This window comes from Acartia tonsa, chromosome 2 (genome assembly GCF_053477335.1).
Source record: "Acartia tonsa isolate MP-2025a chromosome 2, ASM5347733v1, whole genome shotgun sequence".
NCBI lineage: Eukaryota > Metazoa > Arthropoda > Copepoda > Calanoida > Acartiidae > Acartia > Acartia tonsa.
This window is the reverse complement of record NC_137261.1, coordinates 25534119-25547783: the sequence shown is the minus strand read 5'-3', so window position 1 is coordinate 25547783 and position 13665 is coordinate 25534119. Positions and strand designations below refer to the sequence as shown.

General features: G+C 30.3%; 2 protein-coding genes across 2 annotated transcripts in view; one reads left to right on the top strand and one right to left on the bottom strand.

Annotated features, from left to right (window-relative positions):
* The window catches only part of LOC145312486 (muscle calcium channel subunit alpha-1-like), a 188716-nt gene that overhangs the window by 115562 nt on the left and 59489 nt on the right, over positions 1-13665 (top strand). Inside the window, 2 exon segments of the mRNA XM_080151743.1 lie at positions 12329-12401; positions 13393-13449. Of these exon segments, the coding sequence (XP_080007869.1) occupies positions 12329-12401; positions 13393-13449 (130 nt within the window).
* LOC145307493 (uncharacterized) lies at positions 4557-7784 on the bottom strand. Its single transcript, XM_080149952.1, has 5 exons — positions 7640-7784; positions 6806-7275; positions 6588-6666; positions 5801-5979; positions 4557-5483 (listed from the first exon to the last, which is right to left on the bottom strand). The coding sequence occupies exons 1-5, from the start codon at positions 7704-7706 to the stop codon at positions 5139-5141; spliced, it is 1140 nt and encodes a 379-aa protein (XP_080006078.1). The 5' UTR covers positions 7707-7784; the 3' UTR covers positions 4557-5138.

Below are 13665 nucleotides of genomic sequence, written 5' to 3'. Positions count from 1 at the left end.
TCGCTTCACTTTTTTAAATATATAACTAATAAAAAATAATACAATTCATGCCCAAGCAATGGCAATGAGAAAATGATATTGAGTTTTGAATTACTTACCCTTCCAGAGCACTAGAGCTTAAGACCTAGCCCTTGCAGAGAAATTTGCCCTACGCCGAAAGTGAATAATTTATTACAAATTAAACAAATTTGTCTTTTTTAAAAAAGATTAAACAGTCTTAAATCCTGTATATAGACCCCATAATGTTTGGACTTTCTGATGTGACATGTAAAGACCTTTCTATAGACATCTTAACAAGGTATTAACACAATCTTAGCCAATTTGGCATAAAAAAAAACCTGGCAAACATCAATAACTATGAATAGGTTTTTACATGCACATCAAAAACTCATAATAATAAATATCGTGGTCATTCTACTTTAATTCAGTCTAAGAGTCGCAAATACCTACACACGAAGACACACACCCGCTTGCTAAAATTCTTACATAGAAAAGAATGAGTAAATAAGTGAAAATATTAATCTTTTTTTCCAGTATGGCTTCGTAACCGATTAATATCCGCTGTAATCGTAACCGGTTTTTAGCCATACAGAAAAATCATGTTTTCCTCGTATTATAGACAATTTTCCACGAACATTAAAATAGAAATTTTAAAAAATTTGTTGGTCCGGGCCTTCCGGCCCTCGTAGATAACAATACTGGTTTAAATCTCATAATTTTTCTTTTTAATAACCGCAGAAAGCTGTATATAATACGATGCTTTAAATAATATTCCTGCGTTTATATCTATTTAAGTTTTTGTTTAATAAGAAATTATTTAAAGCCTTTTTTCAATATAATCTACAAAATTATATTTAAATGAGACAATATATGCAGAAAAAAAACATTCGTAATTTATCAAAACATTGCTTATGATTAAACTTAATAGAAAGTACCAGTTTTACAAATAATGATAAAATATTTAAAATTTAAAGCCGGAAAATTTGGCAAAATTATCTTGACAAAATATTGGGCTTTAAAGATTTATGCTTGGAATATGTACATAATATATGTTTATAATACAATAGATGTAATAATGTATAGATGTCTAATTGGTAAAAAAGTAGCGATTCAAAGCTGTTGTTTTTTTTTGGACATCTAATAGACAAACGGACATTATAGAGTAGTTTCCATAGAAGCCAAATAAATCACATTTTCCCCTTGCAAAACTCTTTTTTTTTCACATGATAATGGATGATCGGATAGACAGACGGGCGTGCAAAGTAAATTGTATAATAATTTCAAATTTTTGTTCTAAAGATGATTTTACCTCTAATTTCTGAGTTATTGTCTATAAGGTCTGTGCACTAGACTGGACCAAAATACCCACCAATGGTGATCTATTTTTTATTATATAAAATGAAGGCTGGGATTTAGATGTATTCAATAGAAACTCTCATAAAAGTAAATCTCTTTATATATGATACGGTTTTCATATGAGAAACACTTTTAATCTTATTCAAGTCAAAATTTATATTGTTTTTGCTTTTATATTAGATTTGATTTTGTTTAAATTAACGTGCCGTGCCATTTAAAGTTAGAGTTATTTTCAGCCTTCTTAATAATTATAAATCATAATTTTTAATTGAAAATAAGTCGAAGGGGATTGAGGTTGTTTTTCTTTTGTTTATTGTCCTTAAGGTAAACTTGTTTTATTTATATTTAGTACATTGTAGTTCCACATGGTTAGGACTACATCCCCCCCCCCCCTTTTTATTTTGAATTGATCTCAAAAGTAAGGGAAGGGGTGTTAAGTGTTCAAAATGCAATTTGAGGGATATTACCAACTGAGAAAATAGTTTCACTAATATTTAATAATTAAAGAAAATTAGTGTGTATCATGATTATTTCCAGATGTAGTTTTTGGTCAAGTCTAATTTGCATACTAAATCATGCCAAGATAAGATAATTGCACGGGGCAAAAGGAAGGCGACGTGTATATTCAATTTTAATTTTGTTATATATGTTGGTTTTTAGCATCAAACTGAATTTCTTTTTCTAATTTATAATTCTTAATTTATTTCTTTAATAGAAACTATGATAGGACATATTTCAATGGGAAATATCATTCGAATATAATTTTAATTAATAATAACGATTCCTATCTTTGATGCTAAGTAGGTTAAATGCACAGCACATATAGATTAAAATTATTCATTATATTGATATACAATATTTCATTTTATAACTATTCTTTTTGATTCGCCTAATTTAATTAAAAAGTTTTAAGGTTAAGTTTTCCTTAGTCGAATACAAAAAAGTACGATTCAAAGAATGAGGGCCAATTTTTTCCTTATATTATCTATTCCTAACTATATTATATATATAATAAATATGAAATATGTAGGGTTTAAAGTTTTCCTAAAAAGAAGATAAGTTGTATTTAAATGCATGAAAATAAACATGAGAATAATACAGATTTATAATAGAGTTGTAACTAGTTGAAACAATAACCTTGAAAAAAAATGTAATTGTGTGCATTACTTTTGCTTTATCATTCCTTTTGACGAGCACTTTTTTTTATTAAACAGAAAAATTTGAAGAAGAACAAAGAAATTTGCAGCATATATTACAAGAGTATGAATTTCAAAGAGTCGTTTAAAACTACATAATAAAGAGTAACAGATCTTACTTAGAATATTATAGCTTCCATTTACATTTAATTAATAATTTGATTTTGAATCTTGTTGGAAGTCAAAAAAAATGTTGTTGGCCTTTGATTGTTAACTTTAGATCATTAGGCTTAATCCAATGATCAATATTCTCAATCTATTCTCATAAATCTATTTACATGGGAACACTGTTTGTAAGTTTGTTGTTGAATACAATTCAAGTTTCATCACACCAAAGTTTAACTCATTTAAACACACTGCTAATTAGATATAAACTTACAAGAAAATGGATAACTATTAGATATACTTACATAGAAAGCTTTGCATGTTTTGGACCAAGGCATTCCTACTACTCTTTCCATAAGTGTATCACATCTTATATATCATCTGTAGCTACTTATGAAGGTCTTTTGCTAATACTTGGTTTAGGCCAAGATTCGAATTTCAAATAGCTTTTTATATGCTACAAGACATTTGAAAAAGGTTTTAGTTTTAAAAAATACATTTAACTGATTTATTAGGTATCTATTACAAAAATTAAATACATTTTTCCTTACTCTTTAAAATATGTGAAAAAAACTATTGAATTTTATCGAATCTTTCTGATTTCTGTTTCGTATTTAGTGGCTGAAATTTCAACTTTTCTAGTCTTTGTCTATATCCTAGTAGGCACCAAAACTTAGACATGAATAAAATTCTTTCTTTTCTCATTAAAAATGTTTCACAATCTACTGTTTTAGATAACTTTTCCTATCTCATTTTTCAATGTTTTCATTTCAAGACAGAAGTTTGCTTTCTAAAATTTCACAGACAAAATGTGAATAACTAATTATAAGTTAAACTATTCATTTAAGTTTCTAGTTTTTATTCTTCTTTTCTCCATAATACGTTAATGATACGGTTGGGAAGTTGAAATCACCCCACCTTACTTTATAAAATACTAGCGGCTACGCCCCCTACTGAAGGGAGGGGAGATTGAATTTTTCGTATTTCAGATTCCAAAAGAAAATATGAAGAAAAAAATTCGGAGGGGGGTGGGGTATTTTTTAAGTCGACTACCCCCTTACCCTTTTTAATTCTAAACAAAAACAAAAAATTTCTTTGGGTAGGGAAGTCCCACCCCCCCCCCCCCCCCAAAGAAAACAGCTTAAAACCATCACAGAACCTGTAGGCATATTCCCCTTAAAAGTAGAGCCTAATCGGTTTTGTAGTTTTTAAGATCTTAAGCTTCAGACAGGCAGACAGACCCGAATGGGCTAAAGTCCAGGTCTAACAAAACTGGTGATAATCTTATGATTTTATTTTATGATATATAATGCATGATTTTCTAGTATGGTTGAGAACAAGTTGTAATCCACCGGATATTAATCGGTTTTGAAGCCATACTGGAAAGATCATTGTTACATTTGTTTGCTGATTTCCGTCTCTTCTTAGAGACATCTAAACTAAATTGAAAATATGCAAAACATTTTTTATAAATAAATGATCATTAAAATTTGAATTTTTCTTTGGTATGTGAACTTTAAGCTTATTGTTATTGCAGACTTGCCTTTTTCAAACTAATTGAAAAACAGTAGATTTTAATCTAAAGATTAAAATAGGATTCGTTAGATTCCTTTATAAGAGAATGGATATTATCAACCTTCTAACTGTTATACGTCATAATTATTTCTGGTTTTCGTTTAAGTTATCAGAAACTTTTAGAAACACGAATGACCATATCCATCAAAGCATAGCCTAAGACAAAAATTAATAGTGAAAACTGACACATAAAAGTAGGCAATGTAAAATCATCATTTTTATGTCATTTTCTCTCTTTTTAATGACCCTCTTTATCTGTCTCTCTCTATCTCTTTTCCATCTTTTTCTCTCATGTCAAAACACTCATAAAATTTAATTATAAGATTTAGATATGCAAACTTTTATTTTTAACTTAAAAACTAAATATACAAATAAACATAAACATACGTCATTTAATATTACATTATTAGCAAATTGAATCATCATGTTAACTTATAAATACAATATATAATACATAATAAAAATATCACACATAGATTAGGTTTGTTGAGTCAAAAAATCAAACATATAAAATGATTACTAGCAAAACAGGGAATTTCAAAATAAGCACCTTATGATGCCTAATAAAATATGACACCATGCAATACAAATGACCAATGATAGGCCAGTATATATAGTAATAGACCAATGGTAAAATCTATACTGGCCAATGTTCATCTGTATTGTACGGCGTTATTTCAAACCAAAATCTTTAGTTCTGCAGTGCTCATATCAATTATTGATACATACATCAATGAAAAAACAAGAGGTGAATTCTTAAAAAACTTGCGCCTCACTAAATATTCTTTGCCTCACTAAAATTTGTGAGGCTTGCTAAAAATTTAGAGGGGATAATTTTGTCTCACTTTAAGTGAGGCAAAATGCCAAAAAGTTTTTTTAAGAATTCACCTCAGAATTCTAAATTTATTACAATCGATTAGTAGAACAGGGCAATTGATGGTAATTCAGGTGAAAGCCCCTGTTTAAATAATCAATACTTGTTGTCAATTCGTCGGCATCCGTTTTAACTCTAAACAGAAATGGTTTAGAATATGAAATAATTGGCTGTTTAAGATTCATCACCCCGAGTGCATTGCCGCAAAATCTGTCAGAGGAATAATGGTTTCGCTCATTTTTGCAGTGTCCGCCAGGTATTAGCAGGTAGTCAGAGTTGCAGGCAGGTCCATTGGCGGAGCCGTAGATCGGTTCGTCATAGCTGGATTCTGTCAGGTCGGTGGTGTTGGTCAAACTGAACGAGCCGATTTCCATTGCCTTAAAGCACATTATTTGAAAATAATTTTTAAACTATCATTTCTTTAAAGATCTCAGTTTTTATGAAAGGTTTACATAGTTCAAGAATCATTTAGGCTATTCTGCATCGAGATGGATAATACTGTAGAATCCTCCCCTTTTCAATGACCTTTTTTGTCTGCTGACAAATTGTTTTCTGCTACTTGGCTGTGTTAATATCCCCGACACCATTGAATGATTTTCAATGACCCAATTGAGAGTTGGCAGCATGCTCTTGGGATCGGGACATTCAGTTATTTAACCCTTTCTCCCTCTATTGTTTTACTCTAATGTATAACCTGATAATATTCAGTACCACAGAATCCATACTCCTGTTCAATACAAACAGTATAATCCAGGTTGTTCAGATGTCCAGTAAATCCAGCAAATATGTCACAGGCTCCAATATTTGTTGAGTCACACACTTGGTCATTGGAATAACATCCAATGTGGTCGTAGTTGAAAGATTTTACACTTCCTGATATTAATATAATTTTTCCTGGAAGCTTTTTATAATGCCTATAAAAGATGACCTACTATTGGTCAATAAATGTGTATGCTGGCCTGCTGTTGGTAATTTAGTCTCTATATTGACCTATCATCTGTCATTTGTATTGTATGACGTCATTTCAAATAGACACTATAAGAAGATTCAATTTCCAGCTCTGAAGGATATAAAGAAAGGAAAATGGTTTGAATATTTAGTAATCTTTGATTTTGATGGAAAGTTTAAATATATCATTGGATGAAAATTTTTAAATTTTTAATGAAGCAGCAAATAGTCCCTGATTAAAAATGACGTCATGCAAAACAAATGACCAATGATAGGCCAGTATATATTTTACCATTGGTCAATATAAATATATACTGGCCTATCATTGGTCATTTGTATTGTATGACGTCATTTTTTTTACCATCTATTTACTGATTCCTAATACTACATCTGTTGATTATGTTTCAATAGCTTTCTTTTCATAAAATTATTTTATGAGTAGATTGGTATTTAAAAGAATTTGATTCTTAAATATACCAAGAGAATGATTAAATTATCTCCATTAACCTATCCATGTATATAAGTATGCATACCTGAAATTCCAGTATAATACTGGAGGCATCCATCAGGGGCTGCAGATGATGTTGAACATCCACATTGGATTTGTTCCACCTGTAATAAAGGTACTCTAAAAATATATTTCTATTCTATTTTTTAAAACTTTCTTTTCAGAAAAATCATTTTTACTTGCATAAATTAGACAAATAATAATTTTATTCCATATAAATGGCCCCATTTCTCCTAAATATACCTTAATCTTCCAAGCACGTCTTGTTGGAAATGAGGCAGTTGGTAGATTAGCAGCATTGGCCAAATTTACAGATGGATACTTGTCTGACTGTCTTTCTGAGGGTGACAACTTTTCCAAACTATCTGGCTGGAATATTCCAAACTTATCCGGACACTCATACAGATGTTGCTCCAGTTTCTCAAGCACTATGTTCAGATCAGTGCTAGCCCGACCTTTCACATCCAGATACATATGATGACCAGTGTTCTCACCACACAATATTGGATACTTGCCATTAGCATTGATAAACATCTTATCAAAGCTGCATGATCCCAGCAGGGGTGGCTGCACTATCATTTCTGTAAAGTCAATTCTAAGTTGGCAGGTGGATTCACGTTTGAGCAGTGGACATCCATGGTCGATAGTTAGGGTACATGTCAGGTTGTCTGTTCCTACACTTACAGGATAGGCAGGGGAAACAAAGTTAAACTCTAAAATAAAAATAATTCAATAAATATCACACCTTATAACATATAAATTGCTAGCGGCTACGCCCCCTAAAGGCCTCTAGGGGAGCTTGAGAGGGAAGTTGAATCCAAAAACCCATTTATTTATTTTTTATGGGGGGGAGGGCGACATTCCTCAACAACCCCATTTTTTTGGGGGTGAAGGGGTAATTTTTCTAGGGAGATTTCTCTTTTTTTTGGGAGGGGGTGAGTACCCTTCCCACATTTTTAATTTTGGTTAAAATTTAAACAAAACAAACAATTTTAGTTTTTGTTGTTGTTGGTTGTCTATTTATATTATTTGGAAATTTTGAAATTGAGCATTATTACCAATCAATTAGGTTTATACCTGATGCAGAAGTAGTTTCTCCACAAGAGTGTGTAGCCAGGTCTCTTTCAGAGGATGGCATGGACATGCCTGCCTCAACCACATGGCTATACAGTACTACGGACAGTGTACAGTACTGTAGCACCCATACTAAAAATAGAAATATAATTCAGAGGATGGCATGGACATACCTGCCTCAACCACATGGCTATACAGTACTACAGACAGTATACAGTACTGCAACACCCATACTAAAAATATAATAATAATTCGAGTATAAGATGGCCTATAATGTACATCCCCAATATTGATAATATTGATACCCCTTCTGTAGATTCAAATAAGTTGTTGAAAAGTTTGAACACTTGACTTAATGAAATGACCAATCAAAATTCTCAGAAGTCTCCAAAGTTGTTAAGTCAACGAATAAGAAAACATTATTTAGGGACTGGTCTTATAAACAGCTCATTGTCCTCTCTTCTCTCTCAACAGAAGTTGCTTAATAAAAATGTTTAGAAAATTTCACTTTATTTCTGAACAAGTGATTTGATCTTAAGAATATCAACAAAGCATTTAATAAATGTAGAAATGATAGATATTATTCAAATAATTCGTTGAAGCAAGATTTTTTAAAATTTGAGAATAAGAACATTTGCATTTGAAAAAATTATCAGCACTATAAATCAAATACATCAGGTTATATAAAAGCTTTACAATCGATGTTTGGTAAATATTGCCAGTGAAAGGTTTATTACTTGTCTGTCATTCAAACCATTTATGGAAAAGATGTGCAGTGTAAAAAATACATGGGAATAAAGGAATTTTTAAATCAACCAAAATAATTAAGAATAAAAACAGTAAACTTTTGTTAATTTTTAGGTTTAAGTTTAATTATATAGTTTAAATATTATATGTCCCTAAGATATGAGCTTCATAAATCTTAGAATATAATTATATATGTATACTAGTCCCTATATCCCTGATATTTTATTACCTGATAGTATAGGCTTCATACTATATCTTAGTATATAATTATATATGTATACTAGTCCCTATATCCCTGATATTTTATTACCTGATAGTATAGGCTTCATACTATATCTTAGTATATAATTATATATGTATACTAGTCCCTATATCCCTGATATTTTATTACCTGATAGTATAGGCTTCATACTATATCTTAGTATATAATTATATATGTATACAAGTCCCTATATCCCTGATATTTTATTACCTGATAGTATGGGCTTCATACCATATCTTAGTATATAATTATATATGTATACTAGTCCCTATATCCCTGATATTTTATTACCTGATAGTATAGGCTTCATACCATATCTTAGTATATAATTATATATGTATACAAGTCCCTATATCCCTGATATTTTATTACCTGATAGTATAGGCTTCATACTATATCTTAGTATATAATTATATATGTATACAAGTCCATATATCCCTGATATCTTATTACCTGATAGTATGGGCTTCATACTATATCTTAGTATATAATTATATATGTATACTAGTCCCTATATCCCTGATATTTTATTATCTGATAGTATGGGCTTCATACTATATCTTAGTATATAATTATATATGTATACAAGTCCCTATATCCCTGATATCTTATTACCTGATAGTATGGGCTTCATACTATATCTTAGTATATAATTATATATGTATACTAGTCCCTATATCCCTGATATTTTATTACCTGATAGTATAGGCTTCATACTATATCTTAGTATATAATTATATATGTATACAAGTCCCTATATCCCTGATATCTTATTACCTGATAGTATAGGCTTCATACTATATCTTAGTATATAAATATATATGTATACAAGTCCCTATATCCCTGATATTTTATTACCTGATAGTATAGGCTTCATACTATATCTTAGTATATAATTATATATGTATACTAGTCCCTATATCCCTGATATTTTATTACCTGATAGTATAGGCTTCATACTATATCTTAGTATATAATTATATATGTATACTAGTCCCTATATCCCTGATATTTTATTACCTGATAGTATAGGCTTCATACTATATCTTAGTATATGATTATATATGTATACTAGTACCTATATCCCTGATATTTTATTACCTGATAGTATAGGCTTCATACTATATCTTAGTATATAATTATATATATGTATACTAGTCCCTATATCCCTGATATTTTATTACCTGATAGTATAGGCTTCATACTATATCTTAGTATATAATTATATATGTATACTAGTCCCTATATCCCTGATATTTTATTACCTGATAGTATGGGCTTCATACTATGTCTTAGTATATAATTATATATGTATACTAGTACCTATATCCCTGATATTTTATTACCTGATAGTATGGGCTTCATACTATGTCTTAGTATATAATTATATATGTATACTAGTACCTATATCCCTGATATTTTATTACCTGATAGTATGGGCTTCATACTGAATCTGCCAAATTACAAGTCTCATCTCACACATTTTATACCCCTTTTTCATTTCAGGGATAGGGATAAACATTCAACAATACACATAAAATCAATAAATAATATTCAGATGTAAAAACAATATATTTGTAATAACAAAGTTGAATTTAATCCCTTTTTTCCGGAGACAGTAAACTTTTTTCCTCTAAGCTCCGCCGTTGCTGGAAAAAATTAAAGAGCAAAAAACATGAAACAGTTTATGTTTTTAAGAATGCTATTTTCAACTGGCTTGTTCTGAATTAGTACATAATTCATTCTAAAAAGTATGATTTTGTTAAATTTAATTTTCAGAAGAAATATACCTTCTTTTGCACATCTGTTTTAATAGATACTCACAAAGTAATCACTATTAGGATTCTGCCGAAATATTCGGATTCAATTTAGGTCAATCAGACCAACTTTTTTTTTATAAACACTAAAGAAAATCAACAAATACAATATTTTAACTTTTAAGTAAAAAATAAATAGATGTTGTTTTGATTTGCTATTATCCTTTAAAATCTACGTACTAAAGTCTATATTTTTGGTTAAGATGCAGTTAGAAGGCCCAAGGGGGAGGGGGAGATGAATAGCCTGAGAAAAAAGCTTAAATTTGTAAATGAATTCTAGATATTTGAAATGTTAATGTTTATACCTAATATTTTTTGTGCAATAGAGTTAGTTAATGGTATAACTAATTAATTACAGAAGCTGCACTTGTCAAAGTTTTAGCTATTGGAATTATAAGATATAGAGAGATACTTCCGAATAGGGATAGATTTATATATTTGAAATATTTGTCATCCATTAAATAATCAACGTAGATATTAGACAAACATACAGTATGTCCGTATGTCTAACTAAAAGCTAAAAATCATTCTTCTGCTGGTATAGAACAACACACAAAAAATATTTGTTGAAAAAGATTTGCTATGAATTTAACAATGAAACTTTTCACAAACATATTGACATTTAATGTTACTTTGCTTCTGATAATATAATTGCTCTTGTTATATTTATAACTAGAAGCCGCAGTAGGAAGGGGTGGGGGAGATGACCCACAACTTTCACTTTAAGTTTTAATCAAACAGGAAGTAAATAAACTTATGGGGTGCTCTTTTTCTACACACTGACAGGCAGACAATATCATGTTACTTTTATAAAAAGATTGAGTATCTAAATAGTTTTTTTGTTTATGTTAATCAGATGATTTCAAAGCGAGTTTTGTTGAATCTCTATCCTAATAGTTCTTTTCTTGCATCGCAGCGTATTGAGATAATCAATATAAAGTTTTCTAATTAATTACTTGTAAATATAATTAATGTCATAATTATTATTACATCTCAATACAAATAGAAATAATAATTAATCTAGAAAAAAATAGTATGTACGTACAAGTGATATATTTGTATTGCGACGTAGCAGCTCTATAATATAGTTTATTACAGAATCTATCATTTTTTATAAAATACACTGGTACCCAAAGTTTTAAAACTTAAAAACTTTATATAATTGTGATTGGTTGCTTCGAAATAAGTAGTTTCTAAATTTTTCAACCAATTACTTTAAATCAAAAGAATAGATAATTTATTAATTATTAAAACAACAAAATCACACTTTCTATTGATTAAGACTATGATTGGAAAAGTTTAGACATGGAAGTTTGTACAACCCAATCAAGAAAATATAATTTACAGTCCAATGACCCCTCAAACCCTGGTTAACCCCTTCCAAGATTGACAAACCCGGCATTGTATACTCCTTTGTCTAGCCGGTTACGATATCTTAACGGGCATACTCATAACTTACAAACCGTAGTTACGTCTTCGGCTAAAATGTATGATTATTTTGATTATATTACTAAATCATGTTTACTTTCAAGTTGAAGATAAATCAACGTAATATACCTTTTCAATTATGAGGAAAATCTGAGAAAATTTCTGAACAACTTTTTATACTTCTCACTAATTACACGATGATGCGGTAAAAATGTTTTTGTGTCAAAACTGAGTCTAGGAAAATTAAAACATATTTAGATTTTAAGAATTAGCTTTGCTTCTTAAAATAAAACAAAGGGGGCTAAAGTCCCGGGCTAAAATTATTTCTTGAGACACTTGAGAAACTGCCTTGTAACTGTTTTTGACCGTTTGTCCATTTATCATTTTTGTGCTTCGATATTTATGGTCATGCTTGTTTCAAAAAATTTGTTATTTCAGAGAATTCCATGAATCTGGTCCAGAGTTGAAGAGAACAATAAGCGGTCAACTTACAGAATTAATAGATACAGAGGTAAGAGAAGATCATATGATAAGGTTATTCATGATACAAAGCAGAATGATGACGGTCTGTTTGTCTGTCCGTCCGCCCGTCTGAAGCTTAAGATCTTGGTAACTGCTGAACCGATTGGATTTTACTCTTTAGGGAATATACCTACTGTTGTAGTTTTAGGCCATTTTCTTAAGGGATGGGACACCCCCAACAATCCCCCCACCCCCTCCAAGAGAAAAAAATCGCCCCCCCCCCAAAAAAAAAAAAAAAATTAAACTTAAATTTCAAATAATAGGGTTGATCAAACCAAGTTCATGACCTTTTGGGGAAAAAACCCTAGAGGCTAGGGGCGAAGCGAAAACTACTGAATCCATTGAGTTCTCTATTTTATGTATTTTCCTACATTTTCCTTACTCCTTAAAATACAGATATCCTGGATCCTAGAATTGATATTCTTCATTTTTAATTTTCATTTTTCACCCTTCGTAATTTTTAAGTTGGGGGAAGACTAATTTTTCAATCTATATGCTAAATAAACAATTTAATATTCATGATAAACAAATTTTCATTATTACAAATCATCATATTGTCTGAAAATTTTAATTTCAAATAAACAATCTGTAGCAAAACTTTTGTACATAATAGCATAAACCTTTTCGGTTAGTGGTTAGTGAGATCTTAACGGACAAAAAAAAACCTTGCGTCTTTATATCAGAGACTAGCGGCTAGCAAGTAAACAAAACTGGTTTTTTTTTTTGGGGGGGGGGGATATTCTTTTAGTGCTGTTTCTCTTGGTAGGGTGTTGGTACCCTTCCCAAAATAGTTGAAACTTTACCAAAACCTATTAGAAGCTACACTGTAAAAAAGAACCATACCGGTTCAGCGGTTACATAGATCTTTGGTACACGCAGACACACAGATCTGTTACTTTTATATATTAATAAAAGAAGTTTCATATCATATCAGGTTTTTTTTCTAGACTTGCTAATATATTCATGCTTGTTTTGTTAAGGATCCAACAGTTAGAAGAAATGTTCCATTCTTTGGTGGTGTTGGACCATATGTTAAGGTAAGAAGAAAATTTGAAAATACATAGGTTTTTATTACGGTTTAGAATACACTCAGCTGTGAGCGAAACTTACCAATCTAAGATTGGCCAAAGGATTCTCTCCTCCAATCTCCGTGTGCATCTGAAACTTAACTTTAGATAATCAGGGCTACATACATAATACGGTTCAGAATTAACTTTTATTCGGCGTATCAGAGACGTTTTATATACAGCTTC